This window comes from Meriones unguiculatus, chromosome 7, assembly GCF_030254825.1.
Source record: "Meriones unguiculatus strain TT.TT164.6M chromosome 7, Bangor_MerUng_6.1, whole genome shotgun sequence".
NCBI classification, from domain to species: Eukaryota; Metazoa; Chordata; class Mammalia; order Rodentia; family Muridae; genus Meriones; species Meriones unguiculatus.
This window is the reverse complement of record NC_083355.1, coordinates 26,708,722-26,734,568: the sequence shown is the minus strand read 5'-3', so window position 1 is coordinate 26,734,568 and position 25,847 is coordinate 26,708,722. Positions and strand designations below refer to the sequence as shown.

General features: G+C 40.3%; 1 protein-coding gene across 15 annotated transcripts in view; it reads left to right on the top strand.

Moving 5' to 3' along the window:
- Positions 1–23,288, top strand: part of Spag9 (sperm associated antigen 9) — a 130,054-nt gene extending 106,766 nt beyond the window's left edge. For 9 of the 15 annotated variants that reach the window (XM_021643104.2, XM_021643101.2, XM_060386959.1 and 6 more), the window contains 9 exons: positions 68–148; positions 1,162–1,229; positions 4,670–4,818; positions 6,623–6,794; positions 9,333–9,446; positions 10,551–10,589; positions 11,469–11,645; positions 14,531–14,680; positions 19,824–23,288. In XM_021643104.2, the coding sequence (XP_021498779.1) occupies positions 68–148; positions 1,162–1,229; positions 4,670–4,818; positions 6,623–6,794; positions 9,333–9,446; positions 10,551–10,589; positions 11,469–11,645; positions 14,531–14,680; positions 19,824–19,939 (1,066 nt within the window). In that variant the 3' untranslated portion in view covers positions 19,940–23,288. The remainder of the gene's footprint in view (positions 1–67; positions 149–1,161; positions 1,230–4,669; positions 4,819–6,622; positions 6,795–9,332; positions 9,447–10,550; positions 10,590–11,468; positions 11,646–14,530; positions 14,681–19,823) is intronic. The other 6 variants (XM_060386960.1, XM_021643109.2, XM_060386963.1 and 3 more) reach the window with 1 other exon arrangement.
- Positions 23,289–25,847: the final 2,559 nt, after the last annotated feature.

The window sequence follows — 25,847 nt, the reverse complement described above, 5'->3', positions numbered from 1 at the left end:
GCTTGTAGTCATTCTTAGAAGCATTGATAGAGATCTTGCCTTAACAGTCTTGACTTTCTTCCTGCAGTTTGTATGTCCATTCATCTGTAGCCCAGTGGAGGAAATGTCTCCATTCCATTAAGCTCAAAGACTCAATTCTCAGTATTGTGTAAGTTTTATTTTTAAAATTAATCCTTTTAAAAGTTTTGATTTTGCTGTAAAGTAGATTTTAAGACTATTAAAGCTAGTATGTATCTCATGATCAATCAATTTACAAGCTTGATTTGTTTGATTGTTCATTTTAGCCATTATCTTAGTTACTTTCCTATTTCTGTGATAAAACAGCAGGACCTAGGAAACTTATGTAAGAAAAGGTTTGTTTGGGCTTTTGGATCCAGAGGGATAAGAGTCCATCACTACAGGGAAACATGGTAGCAAGGAGACTGGAGCAGGATGCTGTGGGCTCACATCTTGGACTGCAAGTAGGAAGCAGAGAGAGGAAACTAGCAATTATGCAAATCTTTTAAACTCTGAAAGCTGTCCTCCAGCAAGGCCATAGTTCCTCCAAACAGCACCACCAAATGGGGACCAAGAATTCAGATACCCATGGCTTTAAGGAGACAGTTCACTCAAACCACCACCATTTTAATAGAACTAGAGAAATTGAATGAGAATGAAATTCTAAAGTGAAAAGTGTAGTAGAAAACATTTAAGTAGAAGAGAAAACTTTCTAGATTGAATCTTTACTATAATAGTTCTGTATTTGTTTCAGATTATAGCCTATAGCTTAGCAATGTGTTGATTTGGTTGTTGATTTGCTATTTCCTTTTTTATATTTTTACTAGCAAAGTTCCAACAGTCTGTTTCTAAATCTACAGGACTCATTCTGTTAGATCCTGTCAAGATGTGTTCTGGTCTGAAAAGTTATGTTGGGGTGTTATGAGAGGAGGAGCCTTGGGCCAGCAAGCAAAACTCCCTGAGATAACCACATATGCTGTGCATTAGTTTCCGTGACGTGTTTCTGTAACAAGATGCTCACAGTGAAGACGGCAGCACATTTAAGTGTTGTGTCAGGCCCTCATTACAAAGTAGCCCTTTGGGAGGCTCTGCTCCAGATCAATAGCATGTGGTCCATTCTGGGCTCCTGAGTGAAGGTTCTGAAATTCTTTTTCCTGTTTGCAGGCACGTAAAAGGAATTGTGCTAGTGGCCTTGGCTGATGGCACCCTTGCAATCTTCCATAGAGGAGTTGGTGAGTTTTAATAATGTTGTACACTGACATGTAGCTTTGCAGAGCATTATCAAGTTGATTGACTTACTGTATTTGAAAGAAATGATATTTAAAAAGAGAATAAGATTTAAAGTAATATATGACAATAAATATATGGATGGCTTTGTGGAGGTATGCACTAAGTATTTCTGATCACAAGGAACATTTTAGCATTTTCTGTGCCTGTGTATTATATATACATTATCTTTGTATGTATGCTTATGATGTGTATACATAGGTATTCCTGTATGTGAATATGGGTGTGCGTGTGTGTGCGTGTGTGTGTGTGTGTGTGTGTGTGTGTGTGTGTGTGTGTGCGTGCGTGCGCGTGTGCATGTGTGTGCGCGAGTTTAGGTTACAGAACAACTTTGTGTTAGTTGTTATTACCTCCTTACCTTGCTCTAGTTAGGGTCTTTTGCTATTTACCGATGTGTATGCCAACCTAGCTGGCTTCCAAGTTTCCAAAAATTCTCCTCTTTCCACCTCCTAAGAGAGCTGGGGTAACAGAGGCCTGCTCCTATTTTACATAGATTCTGGGGATCTCAGCTCAGTTCCTCACATTTGCCCAACAAGCGCTTTATCTACTGAGCCATCCCCAGCTCTCTGTTGCCCTTTTGTAATATAAAACAACAAAATTTTTTCATATACTTAATTGGAAAATATTTGGCAAGGATAATTCTTTTATTCTGTATATGTGTGTATGCGCGTGTTTTGTCTGTTTTTGTTTTGCTTTGGTTTGGTTCGGTTTGGTTTTTCAAGATAGGGTTTTTCTGTGTAGGCCTGGCTACTTTGTAGACTAGGCTGACCTCAAACTCAGAGAGACCCTCTTGCCTCTGCCTCCTGAGTGCTAGGATTAAAGGTGGATTTTTTTTTCTTTTTTGAGACTGGGTTTCTCTGTATAGCCCTGACTGTCCTGGAACTCACTTTGTAGACCAGGCTAGCCTTGAATTCACAGAGATCTGCCTGCCTCTGACTCTCAAGTGCTAGGATTAAAAGTATATGCTATCATACATAGCCTTTATCTTATTTTAAAATAATAATTTCTTAAATAAATAATTTATTTGAGAAAAAATTGTTTTGTTTGAGAAAGGGCCTCACTGTGTAGCCAAGATTGACCTAGAGTTAATGGTCTTCTTGTCTCAGCCTCCCGAGTACTGGAATCATAAACATGTGCCATCCAAGTCTGGCTTATGGACTTACTTTTTCGCCTATGTGTATGTGTCTGGGTGTGTTTATGTGCACTACAATGCCTGTGCCACAGGTGCCAGAGGACGTCAGGTCCATTGGGATTGTAGTCACAGGCAGTTAGGAGCCACCAGTTGTTGGTGCTAGAGACCAAACATAGGTCCTTGGCAAGAGCAAGGACCCATGAGTAAGTGCTCTTAACTGCTTCCAGCCCATAAGCCCCCCAGTCATCTTTCAGTTGAGTAAAATTTAATCATTTGTCATATCACATTATTTCTACAACCACAGGCAAAGATGTGGCAACTTGAGAAAGTCTGCCTCAAATGGGCTGAATTAAGAAAAATATGTATCATTATAACTAACCTTGCTGTGTGTGCCATCCAAAAATGAGACGGTAGGTTGATAGATCAAGGAAATATGAAAAGGATAGACTAAATTGGGTGTTGATGAAATCTCCTAACCATGTGGCATACAGATGTGTTAGGTAGACGACGCTTGAGCACCTTGCACTGCTGTAGAGGTTGCTCGTTAATTTTCTTTGTCGTCACAGAGAAATGGCTGTTTTGCTTTTTTCTGGTCTTCTATAGAATTTTCTGTATTTAAACTTAATGAGCTCTTATGAAGAAGGTTCTGTTGTCATCTTTATTACTTAGCTGAGCAAACTGAGGCCAGCATTTTAATCACTTATTCATAGATCCTCAGTCAGTGAAAGAGACTAGAGAAAGTGGAATGATTGAAGTTTTGATAAACAGAATAAAATTATATTTGCAGAATAAAACAAATTAAATCTATTAAGGATCAGTATAAAGTCTTACTTTTGGGTTCAAAAGAGCAAGTGGTTTCTAAGGAGTTAGAATTACTGAAAGGCCGACTATGCTCAGTAAGAGGTAATCAGTGTTTTAAGCCTCCAAAAATACAGTGTCTGTCACAGGGATGGTGATGATCCTTCCTACTGAAGCATATGCAGTGGGAGTCAGCAAAGTGGAATTAGCATGGCAGGTTTGTGGAGGTTGATAGGTATAATACCCACAAAAAATGCTTGGTTTGAAAAGACAGAAAACCGGTGATGGTGGTGTACACCTTTAACTCCAGCACTCAGGAGGCAGAGACAGAGGGATCTCTGAATTTGGGACCAGCCTAGTCTACACAGCAGGTTCTAGGACAACCGGGTCTAAAGAAACCTTGTCTTGAAAAACCAAATCACCCTTCCTCCCAAATAAAATGACATAAAGGTAAAATAAAGTCAAGGTTGTACTTACTCATTCTCTTTCATTAGGCAAAACTATAGACTATTGGGTGATTACATGCACATGCTTTCTCAGCCCTCAATGTTTGTAATTGCTCAGCATGTGGGACTTCAGATTTATAAATTAGAGATGTTCAGATCATATGTACAGCTCCTAACATGTTACCATGAGTTGCCTTCAGTTTCTACTAAGAGAATCTATCAACATGCAATTAAGAGATATAATCCTCCAGACAACTATCTGTTCTCAAGTAGATGTTATATTTGTGTACATGCTACTGGAGACTGGGCCTAGAGTCTTGCATGTATGACGCAAGTACTCTGCTTCTAAGTTATGTCCTAAGCCCTAAGTCCATTCTAATTTTAAAAAGACTGTCATATTCAGATAACCTACAACTAATTTGTTACATTACTGGGCTGTTTGTTTGTTTCTGTTTTTGCTTTTTTGAGACAGGGTTTCTCTGTGTAACCCTGGCTGCCCTGGACTCACTATGTAGACCAGGCTGGCCTCGAACTCACAGAGATCCGCCCACCTCTGCCTCTCCAAGTGCTGGGATTACAGGTGTGCCGCCATGCCCAGCTCTTTTTTTAAAGCTAGGTCTCACTAAGTACCCTTAGTTGGTTTGGAACTCACTGTATAAGCCCAGACTGACCTGGAGCTCAAAGAGAACTGCTTGCCTATGACTACCCAGTGCTGGGATTACAGGTGTGCACCACTGCACCAAACTATATTACCACTTTTGAAAACCTGCTTTAAATGGAATCCAGTTAGTGGGTGCTGGGTTGCAGCAGATGTTTTCCGATCTCTTCCAGCTGTGTAGCTAATAAAGCTATACTTAATATATGGTGCTTTAATTGCCTCATCACTAGTCTACAAAGCGAGTCCAGGACAGCCAAGAATACACAGAGAAACCCTGTCTTAGAAAAAAAAAAAAGTGCCTCATCAAGAAAAAGTGGTATGATTAACTATAATCTACTTCTTGTTTTAAAGATGGACAGTGGGACCTGTCAAACTATCATCTTTTAGACCTTGGACGTCCTCATCATTCCATACGATGTATGACCGTAGTGCATGACAAAGTCTGGTGTGGCTATAGGAACAAGATCTATGTGGTTCAACCAAAGGCTATGAAGATAGAGGCAAGTGAACCTTTAGTTTCTGTGTACATACTGATTTGGTATTCCTACAATATTAAATTATTTTCAGCTTCTTTAAAAACCGTTTAAAGGCACTACAGGTAGAGTTTTGAGTATCTTAGCTTTCTCTGTTACTTTACCTTCCTGGTTCTTTTGACTGTGAGGGAAGGAAATGATGGTGTGTGTTTGATTAGTTGGTTTTTGGTTGTTGCTTTTATTTTGTTTTGTTTTAAGGACAGAAGAGTCACACATAAAGGTTGTGTGTGTCTGTATAAGTATCTTCATATGTATATGTATTCTATTTGAATGTGTTTTTTGTTGTTGTTTGGGGTTTTGTTTTTGTTTGTTTGTTTTGTTTTGTTTTGAGACAGGGTCTATCTACATAGCTCTGCATATCCTGGAATTCACTATATAGACGAGGCTGGCCTCTGAGATCTACTTGCCTCTGCCTTCCGACTGCTAGAATTAAAAGTGTGAAATACCCATTCAGGCTGAATATGTGATTCTTGATATGTCTAGTCATATAAGGATTGGTTGAGAGTATTCTCAAGTTTCCTTTGCCTCTACCCTATATACATTCAGACTCATGTGCATATATATATATCATAATCTGAGAAATAACACTGCAGTGAATTTTTTTTTAAAACAAGATCTTAAATTTTTGCTCACAATGTATCCATTCTTACTGTTTAAAAAAAAATCACAATAAGAAATTTTAGGTGAAATTTCTATTTCTCTCTGCCAAGCATGTCTCATTTTCTTCTCAGGAATCTCACAGTTAAAGCTAGACATGATAGCACACCCTGTAACCCTCACACAGGGGAGGCTAAGGTAGGAGAATCGCCACAGATGTGAGACTAGCATAGGCTGCATAGCAAGACCGTGTCGCAGCGGCCACGGCCTCTGCCAGATACCTCCCACAGGTAACCATTTTTCCTGGCTGCTTCTTAGAAAACAACCTGGATCCTTTTAGTTCAGTTACCAATAGGATCTAGCTTCTCGTTTCTCTGTCTCAACACCAAATCCTGATGTCACAGGTCTGAACACCGTACATAGTCTGGATGTGCCAGCACTGTTTGTTTAAGGTAATGTCCTGTGAAGTGCTGAAACCCAACACCACTTGGTTTTGTTCTTCTCTCACCAGTGAGGTAATCTCACTCTGACACTGAACTCACTGTAGCTCCCCTGTCTCAGACTTCCAAGTACTAGGATTACAGGTATCAGCCACCATGCCCAAATACTCTTTGGTCCTTATTGTTCTTATTTACACATGCGCCTGTGTGTGCATTTGCATGTGTTGCATTCTGTGGTAGGAGAACAGTCATACAAGATAAGCAGATTTAGCCCCTTTAATACACAGTCTTCAGATTGTTGTGCAGATTAGCAGAGGTTTGTTTTTTTAAATAATTTTTTATATGTACCTTGGTGTTTTGCCTGCATATCGATATGTCTGCGTGAGAGTGTTGGATCCCCTGGAACTGGAGTCACAGACAATTGTGAGCTGCTGTGTAGGTGCTGGGAATTAAACCTGGGTCCTCTGGAAGAGCAGCCAATGCTCTTGGCCACTGAACCATCTCTCCAGCGCAAAATTCACAGGTTTTAAATGACAAAGGTAATTTCATCAGCCAGGTGTGGAAGGTGCATGCCTTTATAATCCCAGTACTCCCCGGGCAGAGGCAGGTGAATCTCTGAGTTTGAGGCCAGCCTGGTCTAAAGAGTGAGTTCAGGACAGCCAGGACTACACAGAAAAACCTGTCTCAAAAAAAACAAAACAAAAAATAATTTTATTATTAAACATCTCTTCTAGAAATCATTTGATGCACACCCCAGGAAGGAGAGCCAAGTACGGCAGCTTGCATGGGTGGGTGATGGTGTGTGGGTCTCCATTCGTTTGGATTCCACACTCCGCCTCTATCATGCACACACATACCAACATCTCCAGGATGTGGACATTGAACCTTATGTAAGCAAAATGTTAGGTAAGCTTCCAAAGTGTTTTCTTTTTGAAAATCAGTGAGAATGCTTTATTTTTGTTTGTTTTATGCAGTGTTGTGGCACTAGCTCAGGTCCTTGTGTATACTGAGCAGATGGGCTACTGTCCTCCTCTAATTCTCTGAGAAAATCAGTCAGTTACCACATGAAGAGTGAGCTTTCATCCATGTATAGCATGGTCATTGACTAAAATTTGGGTTGGTTTGTTTGTTTTTTCTCTCTTTATACTTTCTATCTTTTGATGACCTGGAACTCTGTCAAGTTTGAAATTACCTTAAGTCAATTACTTGATCACTGTCGCCTTAGGCCAGATCCCCTTTGGTAACCTTGTTTCCCAACTGGCCTTCTTGTTTCTACACTGCTCTATATAGTAACGTGCAAAAATGGCTTGATGCGCTTTGACTCTTGTGACTTGGATCGTCACCAGGGCACTTTACTTTACATGGTGTAGACTAGCCTCCCTGCTCAGTATAACCACGTCAAGAAGCTCCTTCCCATTTCAAGGCCTTCAAGGGTGCTGTGTACCCTCTGCCTAGCAGGTTCTTCTTGGTCTATGTTTACTTACTCTCAGGTTCTCATGTCATATTGAAGAGTGACCTTTATTTAAGCCCTGTATTCAAAAGTAAAAAGAAGCTGGGCAGCAGTGGTGCAGGCCTGCAATCCCAGCACTCGGGGAGGCAGAGGCAGGCGGATCTCTGTGAGCTCGAGGCCAGCCTGGTCTACAAAGTGAGTCCACGACAGCCAAGGGTAAACAGAGAAATTCTGTCTTAAAAAAAAAAAAAAAAAAGGAGAACAGGATCAACCTGAACCTCACAAAAATCTTCCTGCCTCTGCCTCTTGAGAGCTGGGGGTGAAAGGTGTGTGTCACCACAGCCAGCTGTCATTTTCATAGGTTTAGCATTAGTGGGATTGTACCCATATGTTTCTACCCCATAGATGAAGCCTAGGAAAGGCAGGGACAGTCTCTGGGCTCATTCTCTACTATACTTCTAACATCAATGCCGCACTATATGGCTACTGGGGCTATCAGAAAGGACTCCTTTCCTGAGGAAAGGTTGATTTCTCTCAATAGTTTTTAACCTTTTATGGTCATTGAACACAGAGAAGCTGACTAGCTGTGAACTTACTCCATAGAATCAAGAGTTGTGCTTTGACCTGAGTGGAAGATTCATAGCTTAGGGCTGCAGAGATGGCTCAGTGGTTAAGAGCGCTTGCTGTTCTTGTAGAGGACCCAGGTTTGGTTCCCAGAAACACCCACATGGCAGTTCAGCAAATATGTGTAACTCCAGCTCTAAAAGATCTGACACCCCTTTCTAGCTTCATCAGATACCAGGCATGTGAGTGCTGCATATACATACACGCAGGCAAAACACCCACACATAAAATAAATCAATCTTTAAAAAGACTATTGTTTTGTTTTTTTAAGATTCCTAGCTTAATCTGAACAGGAGTTAAAATTGTTTCTTACATTGCTTATATGATCAAGACCTCAGTTTTTTGAGCCACTGATGTTTGTCTCAAATGTTTTATTTATTTAATCATTACATATTTCAAATCTCTAAAACTGAGATCAATTATAAAAATTTTCTTAAAATATAAAAACTTGTTTATTTTTCCTAAGTTTTATATGATATCCCAATACTTCTAACCTGATTTAAAGAAAAAAAAAAGGTATGTTTTGCTAGCAAAGATTGTTTTTTATACATATGAAGAAATTTAAAGCAAATTAGGAACATTTTCAGTTTATAAAATCAAATGACATTTGATTTCCCAATCTAGCAAACCCCAACTTTTGGTTTGTTGTTACTTACCTTTATTTAATGTTTGCTTTTTTTTGGGGGGGGGTTTGAAGCTCCCTTAATTGAATTTTGAGCTGTATTTTTTTATATACTCTTGTTTTGTCTGTACTTTCCTTCTAGTTGATAAAGTAAAAGCAGCCATATATAGAATTTTCTTTTTCCATTAGCCTTGACTTGTCAGATAGTAAAACCAATAAGAATTTGCTTTGAGTTGAGCAGACTTTGCTTAAGAATTTGCTTAGGGTTGAGCACAACCCTAACACCCACCTATAATCGCACCACTGGTGAGGTAGAGGCAGAAGAATCACAAATTCAGGGATAGCCTTGGCTACTTACTTAGTTCAGAGTTCAGAGCCATCCTATGCATGAGACTTGACACACACACACACACACACAACACACACACACACACACACACACATTTGCTTTGCTTTGATGTACACCTTTCCAGCACACTTTGTTCTTTGTTGTTTTTTGCTTGTTTATTTTTTTGAGACAGGGTTTCTCTGTGTAGCCTTGGCTGCTCTGGATTCGCTTTGTAGACCAGGCTGGCCTTGAACAAACAGAGATCCACCTTTCTTGGTCTTCCTGAGTACTGGGATCATAGGCATGTGCCACTGTTGCTGGCTACTTCTTTGTTGGTTTTAAACCAGAGACTCCTGGAGATTTGGAATCTCATTTTCTCTAGTTTCTCAATAAAAGGTTTTTCCTCTCCCTCCCCTACAGGTACTGGAAAACTGGGCTTCTCTTTTGTAAGAATAACAGCCCTTATGGTGTCTTGCAATCGTTTGTGGGTGGGGACAGGAAACGGTGTCATTATCTCCATCCCATTGACAGAAAGTAAGTATATTTTAAAGTAACTGTCACAAGTCAAAGAATTGCAGGAAATAGTGGTGCCTAGAATTTAGACTGAAGGAACTGTTTAGATTTTGGCACATCTGTGACAATGCAGAAATGAGTTTACACACTCTACAGAGTCAGCTTGTAAGTATCCAGACCATTGTCTATATTTCAGTGTTCTTATTTTGTAGGAAGCTCTTTTTCTCAATTCAAGAGTCACAGCTCTATTTCATCTTTGAAATAAAAGGTCCATTTCTCTTCAGTTTTATTACACCAGTATTCAGAAACGCTACATTTCATTCATCATAGTTATCATTCACTCTGGCTAATGGTTATGGCTATCCCATTTGTTGTATTTGAGTTTGTTTTTTTTTTTTTTAAAAAAACTTGTGGGAGAGATCTCAGTTCACTGAGTCTTTTCTTGTACTGAAGATAGGCTGTCTGTTTAAAAGGAATATGCTTTAGTATTTTGGAGAACAAAGTGTATCTTGTATGTTCCTCATGATACTCCATTACACTGATCATCCATTGAGTGTTTTGTGTTGCAAAATGCACAGGTGAGAAATAGTTTTTGGGGAAAAATACCTTAAATCCATCAAATAAGTTGATAAATTACCTTGTTCAGTGGAAGGGAGGAGAGAACACCAGAAGGTAGATTTGGGGCCCTTAAAGAATCTGTGTTCTCAAACCCTCCTTGTTTTTCATGCAGTTACTCACAGGTCTTCATGTCCAAAGCACTTCTTAAACCTAACACATTCCAAGATGTCTAGGTTACCTTTTCTCTTTAAAAGAGGGTTGCATTTAGCATAATTATTTAAAGGCGGCTTCTTCGGGGTAAACTGAGAAAGGGAGAATTTTAGTATGCACTCCATATCAGTTCTTAGGGTTTTGATCTCATTTCACTGAAATGGTTTCGTAAAATCATAACAAATCAAATCATTGTTTTTGAGTAAAGGTATTTGCCTTGGTTACGTTATTTGGTGTTCTGCCAGGTTGGCATGACTCAGTAGGGCCACGTGGAAGAGGCTGAGTGGTGGCTCGCAGTAATGCTTCTCCTTCTGTCGTGCACTTCCCCATGTCCCCTTTCCTCCTCTCTCACTTTAGCGGTAATCCTCCACCAGGGACGTTTACTGGGGCTGAGGGGTAAGTGCAGATCCAGAACCAAACTTCTTCCTGGCTTCTCAGAGCCACTGTGAGGCTGTCTCCTCTTCTTTAGAACACCCTTTTGAATGTCGTTCAGTGTCACCCACTCGCAATCACTGCATTGCAGCAGATTTTGTGTTTTTTGTTTTTGTTTTTACTTTAAACATTTGTTACATAGCCACCAACTGCTCAGCAGCTTAGTCTATTGATCATCTTTTGTTGCAGCTAAACTCTCTTTCAGACTTCGTTTTCCTTCCAATAAAAACATGAAACATCTCTTAAAACTGTCATTAATCTACATTATTTACTCTTGTTACCAATCATGTTTCTTTCATTCACTTACCCATGGAATCAGGGGTATTTTGTAAGTCTGGCCATTCTACAGGAATTCAGCAAACTGTCAGCCTGGCACAAATGCATGCTTCTTCATGGTGGTGCCTGGGTGCTTTTAAGCAAAGCTTTCCCAGTCCTTACCATGGGAGAAAAAAAAATCAGGAGATGAACTATAAAGATCTTATCTAAGAATATGCCTTTGTCTATAGCTTATATGATGCTTATTTTCCTAAAGACTAAAAAACAAAATTATATAGATTTAACTATGATTCAATTCTGTTTTGTTCACTACAGTGGTTTCCCTCAACTTAATAGAAACTTAGTCATTGTTAGACTGGCAAAATCCCCTACTCCATTACTGAGGTACTTAAAAATAACTAGCATGCTGTATCTCTTTCCAGCTTTGCCTTGAGCTGGCGTTGCTGCACTTATGTTATCTCTACTGGCTGTAGCTCTTAGATAATATCCTAAGGATTAACCAGTAACCTCTTGCATCAGTACTATTTTCTAGAGGAAAATACTTGGTATTTGGTTTTTCTGTTGCAGCAAATAAAACCTCAGGGACTCCAGGTAATCGCCCTGGAAGTGTAATCCGTGTATATGGTGATGAAAACAGTGATAAAGTAACCCCAGGGACATTTATACCCTACTGTTCAATGGCACATGCGCAGCTTTGCTTCCACGGGCACCGGGATGCTGTGAAATTCTTTGTGGCAGTTCCAGGTGAGTTAGACTGTTCTACTGAGATATGCATGTTGTTGTGTCTATCTTCCTTGTGTCTTACCATCCCTCCAAACACCGAATTACTAGGATTGCCCACAATTTCACAATTGCCCACAATATAGTACCTAAGGAAATTCTATAATGGAGATGTGATTGGAGTAAAATAGATTACTTGGATGAAGTTATTTTGCAATGTCTCCTCTACTCCCTAGAACAGATATTTGGGGCATTGCTTACTTTTAAAAATCAATGGTAATATTTTGTCACAGTATATTATTAAAAATCATCTGTAGCTACATAGTGAGTTTAAGACCATCCCGAAACACCACAGTCTACCTACAGAGTAGAGACTAGCTTGGAATTCACTACAGTTGCCTTTGAACTCTCAAACTCCTAATGCAGCCTCCTAGGTGCTAGAATTATAGATGTGCTTCACTATACCGAGTGTGTGTTTGTGTCTGTTGTGGTGGTGGAGTATGTGTATGTATGTGTGTATGCATGCATGTGTGTGAAGGTGGAGGTTGATGTCAGGTGTCTTCCTCAATTGCTCGCCACCATATTTTTTGAGAGTCCCTCACTGAATCCAGGACTGACTGGTTAGCTAGAGTAGCTGGCCAGTGAGTTCCAGGGATACCTGCCTACCTACGTACCTACACATCTGCGCCTGTGCCTCAGCACCGGCATTATACATGCTCACCTTGCCCAAGCTTTGTTTGTTGTTTGTTTTCGTTTTTTGAGACAGGGTTTCTCTGTGTAGCCTTGGCTGTCCTAGACTGCTTTATAGACCAGGTTGGCCTTAAACTCCCAGAGATCCTGCCTTTGCCTCTAAAGTGCAGGATTAAAGGTGTACACCACCATGCCTGGCTCTTGCGCAGCTTTTTATGTATACGCTGAAGATACAAGCTCACGTCTTTGGCTGTACACCAGGCAGTTTATCAGCTGAGCCACCCCATCCTCCAAGGTTGAACCTTCTTATTGTGTATGTGGAAGACTTTTCTTTTGGAGTATAAGCCTAAAGGTGGAATTAGTAACATTGTTGTTTGTCATAGGCCAGTTAGCCTTAAGGATGAAGTTGTTATATTAGCGTCTTTCAGTAGCTCCATTCATGCTTTGCCTTCTTCTGTAGAAGGCTTGATGGCTTCCAGAGTAAACTTGAATAATGCAATAATGAAGCTCTGTGGGAACCCATCACACTACCCCATTCACTTTCAATTAAAAATGTAAATTCATAGTGTATCACATCACAGGACAGCGTCCTGCTAGTGCCAACAGGCATGTGGTTTGTGAGATTTGACTGAAAGACAGCAGATTCTGAAAAGGAAAAAGTATCTCACAGTCAAAGCTTTCTTTATCTGTCTCTCACACACATGTGCACAGCACCATCCCCCAGCTTTGGGGATTGGATATTCATTCTCGGCAAGCACTCTGCTTCTGAGCTACATCCCCCGCCTGTAGTCAAAGCTCTGTAAGAGGAATGTCTTGGGAGATTGTTCATTTGTTCATATTGTGAACAATATGTAAAGGTTTCTCTCTTCCATGCCATTTCATACTCAAAGGTTCAATCTTAGAATTTGAACTTTAAAACAACTGGCACATTTAGCAGCAATTTTATATACATGCTCTAAGTTTAAAAATTAGATGTACTTATCTATGAAAGAAATAGGCTTAGATTTAAAATATATTTAAAATGTTATGAATATTATATTGCTTTTTATGCTATAATGAAATACCATGACCAAGGGAGCTTAGAAAAGAAAGAGTTCTAGAGGTTTGGAGTCTGTAACAATAGGGATAGTATAGTGTGGCAGCAGAAAGCTAAGAAATCACAACTTTTTTTTTTTTTTTAGACAGGGTCTCTCTGTGTAGCCTTGGCTGTCCAGGAACTCACTCTGTAGACCAGGCTAGCCTCAAACTCAGAAATCCACCTGCCTCCACCTCCTGAGTGCTGGGATTAAAGCTATGTATCACCACACTGGGCCTGAGGTTGCATCTTTAACAGCAGAGACAGCGTACTGAAAGAAGAGCAGACTATGAGCCCTCTTGCTTCTAGTGATGTTCTTTCTCCAGCAAGCTAAACCACCTTCCTAAGCAGTACCACTAATTAGGAACTGTATGTTCAAGGACTTGTGCCTATAAAGGATATTTCTCTTTCAAACTAGCACAAATATGCCAACTCCTAGGCTTAAGTGAAGACCTTTCTGTCTTAAACATTCATGTTTACCTTTAAAAGGGAAACTTCTGTTGCCCTCAGATCAAAAGGTGGAACGATAGAGTTGGCAGCAGACAGCGACCATCAACCTTGTCATACATGTGTCTTCACTGAACTGCTGTTTACTTTGAATTGGTTTACTCAGGGGACTGGAGAGATGGCTCAGAGGTTAAGAGAACTGTCTGAAATTGGTTTACTCAAGATTTTCAAATGGGCTCTTAAAAACTTCATGTAATGGTTTTCTGGTAATGTAGAGCCAACCAGCGTTCCTAATACCTTGATGTTGTATGCTTGTGTGTTAAATATTTACATTTTCGTTTATTTAACTTTTTGAGGCAGGACTTTACTATGCATTGTTGGCCAGCCTCAAACTCACTGCCTTGAGCACACTGGCCTTCAACTCACAGAGATCCTCCTGCCTCCGCCTTATTAGCCCCTAGACTAAAGGCAATCAGGACATTTTCCAGCTTAACTTTATTTTTTGAATCAAGATTTCTGTGGCCTTCACTGGCCTTGAACTCATAGCCATCCTCCTGCCACACCCTCCCTAGTGCTGCAATTACAGTCATGAGTCAACCATGTGATTTATTTAACTTTGAAAAGGTATTTAAAAAATAGTATTCCCTACTACATCTGTGATGAGTGATATTCACTGTTCTGTTTCTGTATAAAATAGGTCAAGTCATTAGCCCACAAAGTAGCGGAAGTGGAACAGAACTAACACCTGACAAACCAGGGTCATCTGCACAGGAGCCCAGTAGCCAGACTCCCTTGAAGTCTATGCTTGTCATCAGTGGAGGAGAAGGCTACATTGACTTCCGGATGGGTAAGTGTTAGGTTCTGGGAGGTCAGTTTCCACTGTGCTCTGTGAGTTGGGTTTTTACTCACAGTGAATAAGAAATCACTCTGTTAATGACTTCTAAGTTTTCTTTTAACTTTTTACTTGGAGAAGGATTTTGCATGTTTTACTGTTTCTAATTATGTATTATATCTGTGTACATGTTTCTCTCATACCAAAAAAACAGTAATTTGAAAGAGCATTATAAATTATAAAAGGTCTATGTTTAGGTTCATGTGAAGAGCTGAAGAATTGTAATCATAAGGCCTTGAGTGAACTGTCCACTCTCCCAAAACCTGTTTTTTCACCCACAAAATAAATAAATAAATAAATAATGCTTTATAAAACATTATGTCAAAATTATTTTATCTGTTGACTTTCTCACCTTGAGTTTGCCAGCCTTAAAATTAATTAAGTCACTTGTAGGCTTAGATTTTTCACCAAACCTACTTTATTTAGAGTTCTTAAACACCTTTACCCCTCTTCCACCCCACCCCCACCCCACCTTAGATAGGAAATTAGAAGAGAAAAGAGCTGTAGACCTCTTTTATGTACTTCCTACTGATTAGGGTCAATGGATCTTTATGGGATTACCAAATTCAGTCATCAGGACACCAGCAGTACAGTCTAAAGGCCAACACCAACACAACAGTCCAAAGCCGCAACACAAATCAGCACAAGTCGATGAAAGCCACAAGACTCAGTTGCCCCAGAAGTTCTGTGGAATGTTTGTCTCTTTGAAGTCAAGTGTCAAAACACAAAGATCAGCGCAGTGATATCAATCCAAAAAGCAATGTCTTGCTGTCCATGGGCTTCTATATATCTTCCCTTCTCAGAGTCCACCCACAGATGTTCGCAGCTGGCCAGAGTCATACCCCTCACATGAAAGAGCTCACAGCAAAACATCACGTGCCCTGTCACAAGCCAACCTCCAGCAAAATACATGCCCCACTTGCAGCAAAACATCAGATGACAAAAGGGGGTCTTCAAGGAAAGCAGAAACTTCCACTTCAGTCACTAGCCCCTTTTAATAGATTTTTTGTCTTTCTGAGATAAGGTCTCTGTATTACGTTGTGGAGCTGGCTTTGTAGACCAGGCTGGCCTCAAACTCAGAGATTATCCTGCTTCTGCCTTCCAAGTGCTGGGGTTAAAGGAGTGCATTGCCACACTTGCTTACTTCCAATAGGTTTTATAGAACAATACAGAGCTTAGGCTATTAACAAGTTAAAATATTGTAAATTCTGGAGAGCTGTTAGTTCTTCCCATGGAGGGAAGATAAGGTAGAGAAGAAATGGTGCTTGAAGTGAGGCAGTATCAAATAGCCATAATCTAAAGGATCGCATTAGAGAGCAGGGTGGTGAGGGCCGAGGATTAGCAATTCCTGTTTGTTTGTTTGTTTGTTTGTCTGTTTGTTTTAGGCTCGACTGAGGTGGTTCTGTTCTATTTGCTTGTTTTGTGGAGTCTTGTTTTCCAATGTTGGGTATTAAAACCAGGACTTCATACATGTTAGATAAATGCTTTACCGCTGAGCATGTCAAAACCCCAGCTTGACTAAAAGGTTAGACAGATGAAACCATCTTAGTTGAAGAAAGTCTTTTAAAAAGGTGAAAGCAGAGAGTACAGATTTCTCATCCAGAAGGAAGGTAAGATGAGTTATGGAAGACCTTCATATACTGTATATAATTGTGTCTGTTTAGACAGAAAGAAGAGAAAAAGAAAGTATTTTCCTAGGGTCTTAGTTAGGGTTTTTGTTGCTGTGAAGAGACCACGGCAGCTGTTATAAAGGAAAGCATTTAATTGGGGGTGGTTTACCTCTCAGAGGTCTGTTATCATTGTGATGGGGAGCTTGGTGGCACACAGGTAGATGTAGATACTGTGCTGCTGGAGAGGGAGCCAAGAGTTCTGCTCTGTAGGCAGCAGCTGCTGGGGCTGGTTTGAGCATCCAAAATCTCAAAGCCCACCCCCTGTAGCATACCTCCAACAAGGCCACATCTCCAAAATTACTACTCCCAGTGAGTCTGTGAGGGCCATTTTCATTCAAAGCACCACAACAAGTAAAATTTGCGCTTTCAAGCAAAGGAGAATTGCAGAACTTGAGATGAAAGCAGTGTTGCTAGATTTGGGTAGAAGGTATTTAGGTTCAAGTCAAGAGATTCAAAATGAGTTAGGAAAAGTGGAAGTCGGGGCTAGAGAGATGGCTCAATGGCTAAGAGCACTGTCTGCTCTTCCAAAGGACCTGGGTTCAACTCCTAGCACCCACATGGCAGCTCACAACTGTAACTCCAGTTCCAGGCCTCATACCAATTCACACAAAATAAGATTAAATAAATTATTTAAAAAGGGGAGGGTGGTGGCACATGCCTTTAATCCCATTACTCAGGCGGTAGAGGCTGGCAGATCTCTGGTCTTCAAAGCAAGTCCAGGACAGCCAGGGCTATTTCACAGAGAAACCTTGTCTCAATAAAAACAAAAGAGGAGGAGGAGATGATGGTGATGATATCTGAGTCAGCTGGTGATGATGAAGACAAAAGTAGCGGAAGCAGCACTATGAGAAACCATTAGCTAGTAGGTGTGGAGAGTCATGTTCACTCAGCACTGTCTAAATGGAAGCAGCCTGAAGATAGGAAAGGGAAAAGGAGCGCTGTACGAATAGATGTTTGCCTGCTACGAACAAGCACAGTAGTCAAACCAGAGTCTTAGTATTCTAAGGACTAAAATTGTCCTAAGTTATTAAATGCTTGTAGAGAGTACAGTAAGGATGTTTATTAGAATAGAAAATGCAGGGTCTCATTGGTGATAGTGTACGTGTGTTCAGTATAAACCAGAACATGTAATGCTAAAGCTCTTGGCATACTTCTGTAGGCCAGAAGCATTAATGTAAAGTTTAGAGATTGATACCAGCAAGAGCACCAGAGTTTTAAAGCATTTCAAGTGACTACTGGCAGAGGACTGTTTTATGTAAAGGAACTGTAGGGACTCTCCTTAGGTCAGGTGATTGTTACAGCTTTTTCTTGGAGTGAAGTGTGGCAGTTGGAATCATACTAAAGAATATGCTAGTCAGATCTCTGCAGTTCCCACCTCCACCAATGCTTCCCATTGCAGACTCTGAAAATAGCATGAAAATTGCTTTACCAGGTTGGCAGTATCTCTAGTAATCCAGCCTGGAAAATATACTCTTTTTTTTTAAGCAAATGCTAATTTTAATAGTGAGTATGTTGTTTTTAAAAACAAAACATGGTAGTACACTTTTAATCTCGACACCCGTGAAGGCAGGGACAGATGGAGCCTGGTCTGTGCAGTGAGTTCCAGGACACCAGGGGTACAAAGTGAACTGCTATCTCAAAAAAAAAAAAAACAAAAAAAAAAACAATAACAACAAAACACCTTGGATTTAACCTTGTTGCTGTTCTTATTTATTTTCTGTAATGTTTTAACAATAAGGAATTTATGCCAGCATTCCTGTATTTGTAGGGGCTCAGCTTAAATTAGGATATAGAGACCCGGGGAAACAAGATATTAACAGTCTTCAAAACAGCTCAGAAAGCAAGTAACTAGCAACCTTTGTCTCAGCCACTTCATTGTGTGGCCCTGCTGGCTTACAGTTGACTCTTCTAGACCAGGCTAGCTTGAAACTCAATGCCCACATTTGCCTGGAGTGCCCAGATTAAAGGCATGCTCCACAACACCTGGCCCATTATAAATATTTAAAATTTAAGAGACAAACTTGGGGCTGGAGAGATGGCTCAGGCGTTAAGAGCCCTAGCTGCTCTTCCAGAGGACCCTTGTTCTATCCCCAGCATGCATATGGAGGTTTCCTCCGGTGCTGTGGGATTCAGTACCACCTTCTGGCCTTCTTGGGCACTGCATGCACATGGTACTCAGATGTGCAGGCAGAACATCTAACACATAAAAGTAAATAAACCTTAAAAAAAAGAGCAAAACTTATTTTTTCTTACATATTGTTATATTTTAGTTGGAGAAACTTGACTTTTTGACCTTAGCATGCCCACTATATTTTGACATTGCTAAGAAAAGGCTATTTTTTTTGGGAAATGTCATTCAGAGAAAAATGTGTGTATTCTGTTATTTCTTTTCCTCTATTTTTAGTCAGTGGTGTCATTTTCTTCTGCTAACCTCAAATTGAAACATTACAAAATCCCAGTACTTCGGTGGAATATCTTTATTTCTTAGTGTGCACATTCTCTGGGTTCTGCTGAAGAATTCATCCCACTAAACAAGTTGTCAGCTAGATTGTACCAGAATAACCTTTGCTCTGCAAGCAGGCTGGCTGCTGCGAGCTTGTGGAGAGGAGCAGCAGTGCCTGTGCAGTGCTCATTGTCTCGGATGGAGAATTTACCCCAGGTCACCGAGAACCAGCAGGACCTCGTGGGCCGTAGTTAATATGCTCCATATTTATGCTTTCTTAATTTGGAGTAAACAAGAGTAGAATATTCATTTTGGAAAAGCACAGAACTGGATACATTTGCTTTTCTCATCTCTCAGTTCTGTTATCAGTTAGCAGACATGTTGTGATGTCTGTCCAGCGTAGTATTGTGAACTAGCTTTCATGAATGAAAGGAAAAAGGAATTTCAGAAGTCAAGCACTGGTCTGGGTGAGTATAGGTGAAGATTCTGGTTCTCATATTTTTTTGTCATTCTTACATTTAGTGTGCATGTATATCCACTGTGGCGTACATATGGAGATCAGAGGCAGTTTATGTGAATTAGTTCTTTCCTTCCACCATGTGGTGGCAAAGGCTTTTATCCACTAAGCCATCTCACTGGCCCCCAACTCTTCTTGTACTTTTTTTTTCATTTGTGTGTGTGCATGTATGTAAGTGCACCATGTGTGTATGGGTACCCTTGGAAACCAGAAGAGGGAGTCAGATCTCCTGGAACCCTAGTTACAGATGGTTGTGAGCTGCCCCACATAGGTAACTGGCCCTCTGGAAGACTATCAAGTGCTCTTAATCTCTCTTATCTCCAGCCCCCTGGTACTCTTTACTGTGTTCTCTGCAGTAGAAATCACACAACCTTTGTGCATCAAGTTCATAGGCTACCTATGAGTCCAGTTTACAGCTTTTGTATTTTCTGTATTCACCCTAACCTCAGTTTCCTTATGTTCCCTTAGGTGATGAAGGTGGAGAATCTGAACTGCTTGGAGAGGATCTTCCACTGGAACCTTCGGTCACCAAAGCAGAAAGGAGTCACCTAATAGTGTGGCAAGTGATGTGTGGCAACGAGTGAGCCTATGAGAGGCCAGTGGAGATGAGGAAGCTGCCTCTTCTGCATGGTTTATTTTTTCTTTTCCCTTTATTTAATGCTCTTTTTTGTGAAAGACGTTTCACCACACAATATGTGAGCATTTTTCCCTGTTACCTTTATATTACAAAATCTGTCCTATGGTAACAATACAGAGGAGCGAGCTAGTTTACTGCACCAGTGTTAATAGGAAATTTCAGTATATCATGAACAAATCAAAGAATGTTTACTTTCTGCAAACTGGTGAATTACAGGAAGCAATCCAAATGTGGTTTGCTCTGCCACAGTCTAATGTCACTCACTTAATTGATGAGGTCATGTTTTAGCTGTCACTAATAATGGAACTAATGGAAAAGACTTAATAAATGAAACTGTACCAGTAAGTACAATAGAGTTTTCCCTAGTGTATTATAGAATTGACACACTAATAACAGATGGATTATCAGGATTTCTCTAAATGTCCCAAGAGGGCTAAGAGCTAAGTGTAAATTACTTTCACTTTCAATTCTGACAAATCTTGTTTATATGGTATATAAAACTTTGTTTTCATCAGATTTGGGGGGTTTTATATTAAAGAAATTAAGGCTACACTATTTAAATAAAATTTCTTGTTCCTGTCTCGTTAGAACTCTAAAGTTTATGAAGCCTGCTTCTCTGAATATTGTCATTTTTTTAGACTAATTTCACCCATTTTCATACTGACGTTTAAGAAATGTATTATCTGAAGCTTAGGAAATATTCTGGGAAGTGTGGAGGACACTTCAATACTGGAAGGATGTTCTAAAAGGAAACTGTGTTTTGTATTCCTTGTCTTAGAGGATGGTGGTAATTGATTTCACTTTTCCATGGAAAAAAAATGTACATGTTAGCTAAATGTTCCTAGGCTGCTCTTAACCTGTTAAGGAGGGGACAGTGTGGTGGCTGTGGATTCAGCCCAATTAGCTGAATGCAGAATGATTAGAAAAGTTGATTTCTTTTGTTCTGTGTTAAGTTATCAAACACCTAATGCTCGCTTGGTATAAAATAATGCTTCAGCATTTGTACTCTGCTTAAAATGCCACCTCCAAGGGAAGTGCTGGTGGAAGCCAGCAAAGTCAGCATTAGTCTTTCCATTCACAAAATCCATTTGAAAAAGTAGGTGCAAATCTAGTTTTAACTGATAACCTTATGCATTTTCAAAAACGATGCTATAGGTTTTTTTTTCCTCTCTCAAGCTTTCTGAAAAAGTATGATTTACCATTTCTTACCCACTGCTGCAAGCAAAGTTAAATATAATTTTAAGTGCTATTTTAAAAATTAAAACATACAGGAAACAGATCCTCTGGTCATTGAAAGGAAGGACCACTTCATAGACAAGAAATCAAACACAGATTTCTAGTTGTCTAAGCATTCTTAACATAACAAGGACACACACACCCCTGACTTGTGATACAAAATTATCTGTAAAAAGTATACCAGTGAATTTTTTTTTTTTTTTGTGCATATACATGATTAGGCTAGATCCTAAAACACATGGGACCTAATGAGCATGGGAGGCTTTTGTATTTAAAGCACATTGGGCACACTCTAAAATGTGGCCCCTGTATGTTTTAAGAGAAAAACACCTGTTTTGATAAAGCATATTATATTATCATAGAGGATAATATTTTGTTTGATCTACTTATTCATTTTTCTTCAGAGCAGATCACTTTTCCATAGCTTGTTCGCTATGTCTTTATTTTAAATCTGAGTTACTTGGGGCAAATACTTTTTTAAAAGCATTAACATTTATTAAAATGTTGTATAAATTCCTAAGGAGACACCAAAGTTGGGGAATTTTAATCCCAAGAAATGTCCTAGAGTCAGACCCCTTCATTGTTGTTCAGAAGCTCTTTACCTGTTTGTGTGGTCCAGAGTAACTCAGGAAATCAGAAGCTAAAGAAGACACATGCATTTGTGTTACCCTGATTATGACTGTTTCTTTGAAACTTAGTGACGTTGACTTCACGTGCAGACTGTCGATGCATGTTGATTTTAGCTCAAGATCCCAAATTGCTGTGGCCCTGCGAACTAATTTCAAGGAGCAGAGAAAGCAGATGCATCTGTACAGATTGTTTTAAGGGCTGGGCTTACATTTGTAATTCTGCTTCTTGCTCTCTACTCCATAACATATATTCTTGTGATGCTTATTTTGGCCAAGGGGGTAATCTTTGGAAGAAGTGCCAGAATGTAAAATGGTTGCAAACAGTGAAAGGGTCTAAACTGTCATAGTCACCACAAGGCAGAGGAGGCTTGAGTGCCTCTGGGCAGTCTCCCATGCAAAAAAACAAAAAAAAAAAAAACAAAAAAAAAAAACAAAACAAAAAAACAAAACCTGACTTTTAGAGGAAGAAGGCAGAGCACTGAGAGTTCTTGTTTTGTTACATCTGGATTGTACATGAGGCTGAAACATATGAAATTACCAATGTACAGCCATTGTTGGTCTATAAAAACAGCAGCATTGCATGTTTCAATGTGCTAGGAAGTGCAGGTTAAAATCTCTGTGAGCCAAAAGGAGACTTTTCTAGAACTCAGTTTTGAGAATGTCTTTCTCTTAACTCATATAGATCCAAACTGGAAAATAGTATGTATCTATTATAAGTTGCAGCTTGCTGGGAGTGAAAAGCATTTCAGCACAGAGTGTGCAGCGCATCACTACTCAGATGGAATGTGTTTGCTGTGGAAAGGTTAAAATGCACTCTCAGTTGCTTTGTTCTTTCTTGTGAAGCTAAGAAGAGACCACTTAACTTTCAGCCTTCATAACAGAACAAAATGCCTCATACTAACCTAAAAAGAATGTGTGTCTTGAAAATGCCATGGAAATGGATATTTATTTCCTAGTAAGTATTATGACTATTACCAAAGGACTCAATCAGATGTAGGGTTCTTAATTGATCATGTTGGGAAAGGGGCTGACTGCGTCCCACTTTATAAGATGGGAAGAGAAGGAGATAAATGTTGAAATCATAAATGCTTTTCTAACAGGGTTGTGCTATTCTGTAACACTAATTGTCTTTTTCTTTCTCTAAAAAAAATGAAGTTTTATTAATGATTTTGTCGCATTATTTCTCAATATTTGAATATGTTTTAACTGTTTATGTCCTAACTTTGTTTTTGTCCTAGACAGCCAGAGCTCCCCTTGCCTCATAGCCTGGGCTCTCGAGCGTCCCTCTTGTCTCTTAGGCGCTTTGTTTCTATGCGCAAAAGCTCAGTTAGCAGTACAGTTAGCTCAGTATTTATTTCTACTATGGAATCCCTGGGGTTCGGAATGTAACTTTGTACATGAAATATATATAAATATGTATATGAAACGTGAGCTCCAGTGTGCTTTGTTTTTTCCTTTCTTGGGGCTCTAGACTTGGTTTCTATCTGAAAGTCCAGTAACATCTCCCATAAAACATCATCTCTGAGAGCGAAGATTGTAGTTCTTTACACTGGCTAAAAGTGAGCAGGGGCCATTTAGACTTGTCTGTGGCTTACAAGTCCAGAGGACACATGGCAGTGGTCAGGAGGGCTTCAGCTGACAGGAACACTGAGTAAACTCTGCACTCGGCCTCCTGCGATTGATAACTCAGAGGCCACAGACATGTTGCAGTGTGTATTTTTGACACGTGTGACACACTTGCTCAGGGATGTGAGAACATGAATGATTATGAAGGGGATCTCACAGCAGCACAGCGTTTATTGCAGTGGTGTTTAATGTGATACCAATGTGTTTTGATTATGTTTTCAAGATAAGTGCATTTTGGTGAATGGTGAGATTTGCTGCCAGTGAGTTGACACAGTGATAAAGGTGCTTAAGATCACTCCTCAGAACCCATATGAAAAATGACCTCTGCAAGTCGTCTGTGACCTTGGCATGTATGCGGTACACACGCACACACATGCACTCGCACACTCACTCACACATTGGGGGTGGTAATTTTAAGAATTAAAATTTAGTAACGGTGAAGTAGTTCTTCTCTTCCCTTTTCCCTCCTCTTTCTCCTCCTTGCCTCCAACTCGGACATCCACATGCCCCTCCCTCCTGAGTGCTGGGATTAAAGGTGTGCACAATCACGCCTACCGAAGACTACTTCCGCTTCTTCACAATAATAATAATCTTTATTTTTTATTTTATTCTTTTGATACAAACTCTACTTACTGGCCTTGGCTTCCCTGGAACTTTCTGTATAGACTAGGTTGTTCTTGAACTCACAGAGTAAGAGACAGTGGGGTTGGGTTAAGGAGCGCTGGAATACTTAGGATTTCCAGTTTATCAAAGGAGACACTGAAGCCAAATATTTTAGTTCTTTGCTTTTTTTGGCCAGCTAAAAGCAGCATAATAGCTTCCACCCACAGAGCTAAAAAGAGTTGTGATTTGAGTTTAGGCCCTAAAATAGAAAACAAGATATACCCTGACTGTGGGTACGGTAATCTCACCCAGAAGTGGCAGTTCCCAGTCAGGCCAGAAGAGGGAGCTGTGGCTATGATACGCCCTGGAGCTATTGCATGGTGAGGTTTCTCCTGCTTGCATCTGGAGTTACCACGTCATTCTGATCAAGTTGGTAACATTTGCTTACAAGAATGAGAGCAGCAGCCAGGCATGTGCCTACCTGTAATCCCAGCACTTGGGAGAAGAAAGCAGACAGAACTCTGTGAGTTCGAGGTCGGCCTGGTCTACAAAATGAGTCCAGAACAGCCAAGGCTATACAGAGAAACCCTGTTTCAAAACATAAAAAAAAGAGAGAGAAAGAAAGAAAAAGGAATGAGAGCAGCCCATCTGGATCCCAAACATCTTGTTTCCCAGGAGACAAAGCATTTGTTCTTGGCCTTTATGTGGTGACTGTGAGCTTTACCCTCACCTCAGCTTCAGAGTCCTTAGTTTCTGATTCCAGGGCAGTTGAAGATTGGGATATTTAAACTTGCTGCTACCTTACAAGGGTAGACCATGTCTACTCTGATGAGCCTGAATTGCTTGGGAAGACAGGTCTCATAGTTCTCATAGGAAGGATGTCATTTTCATGACATCTAGTTTTTCCAGGTGTGTGTCCAAAAGAATCACAGGTGATCTGCAGAGAACCCACTATGGAGAGCATTACTGAGCCCAAGTTATCCAGAGGCCTGGCCATGGGAAGTGCCCTGCCTTCTGGTGGGCAGGTCTGACAGATGAGAAGGCACCCCAGTGGTTGAAAGCAGATCACCTGGACATGGAGCTGCTACACATGGGGTTAAGACCTGCCTTCCAGTCCTGGCCCACCGGTTGCTAATTTGTGACCTTCCCATAGTGTCCCCTCGCTGCAGCACGCCCCAGGCCAGTGGGGCACTCAGCAGCCGCCCTCCTGGGGTCCCACAGGTCGATGGGTAGATGAATAAGAGGAGCACAGGTTGATGGGAAAAGCTAACATGTAATCAAGCGTATTCAAAGCAGGGGTTGAACACGTGACCCTGGAATGTTGTCCACTTACAATGTGATAAAAATAACATTTGGCTGCAAGAATTTCCCATCTGTTTATTAGTGTTTCAAGCCTTGTGTGGTCCTCAGAGGAAGGTGGTTCCCAAAGAAGCAGAGGTTCTTTGACCCCGTGAGATACCTTTCCTTGTTGCCCTGCCATCCCCAGTTTAAATAAAGAAAAAGAGGTTTATTCTGAAAAAACACAGGGAGACTACATTTTACATCTATGGGCTAATTCCATTCCTAACACAGAGAGAGAAGCGTGGAAATAGTGGTAAAGTTGACATTTTTAGATACCGTTCATTTATACTTGCCACCTGTTGCTCATAATGCTTTATGACAAGAACCAAACTCGGCACATATAATTGAATGGAGAACAGACACAGGACTAAGTAAAATTAGCATCAAATGTACAACAGAGCGGGGAATGGTGTCCAGAAG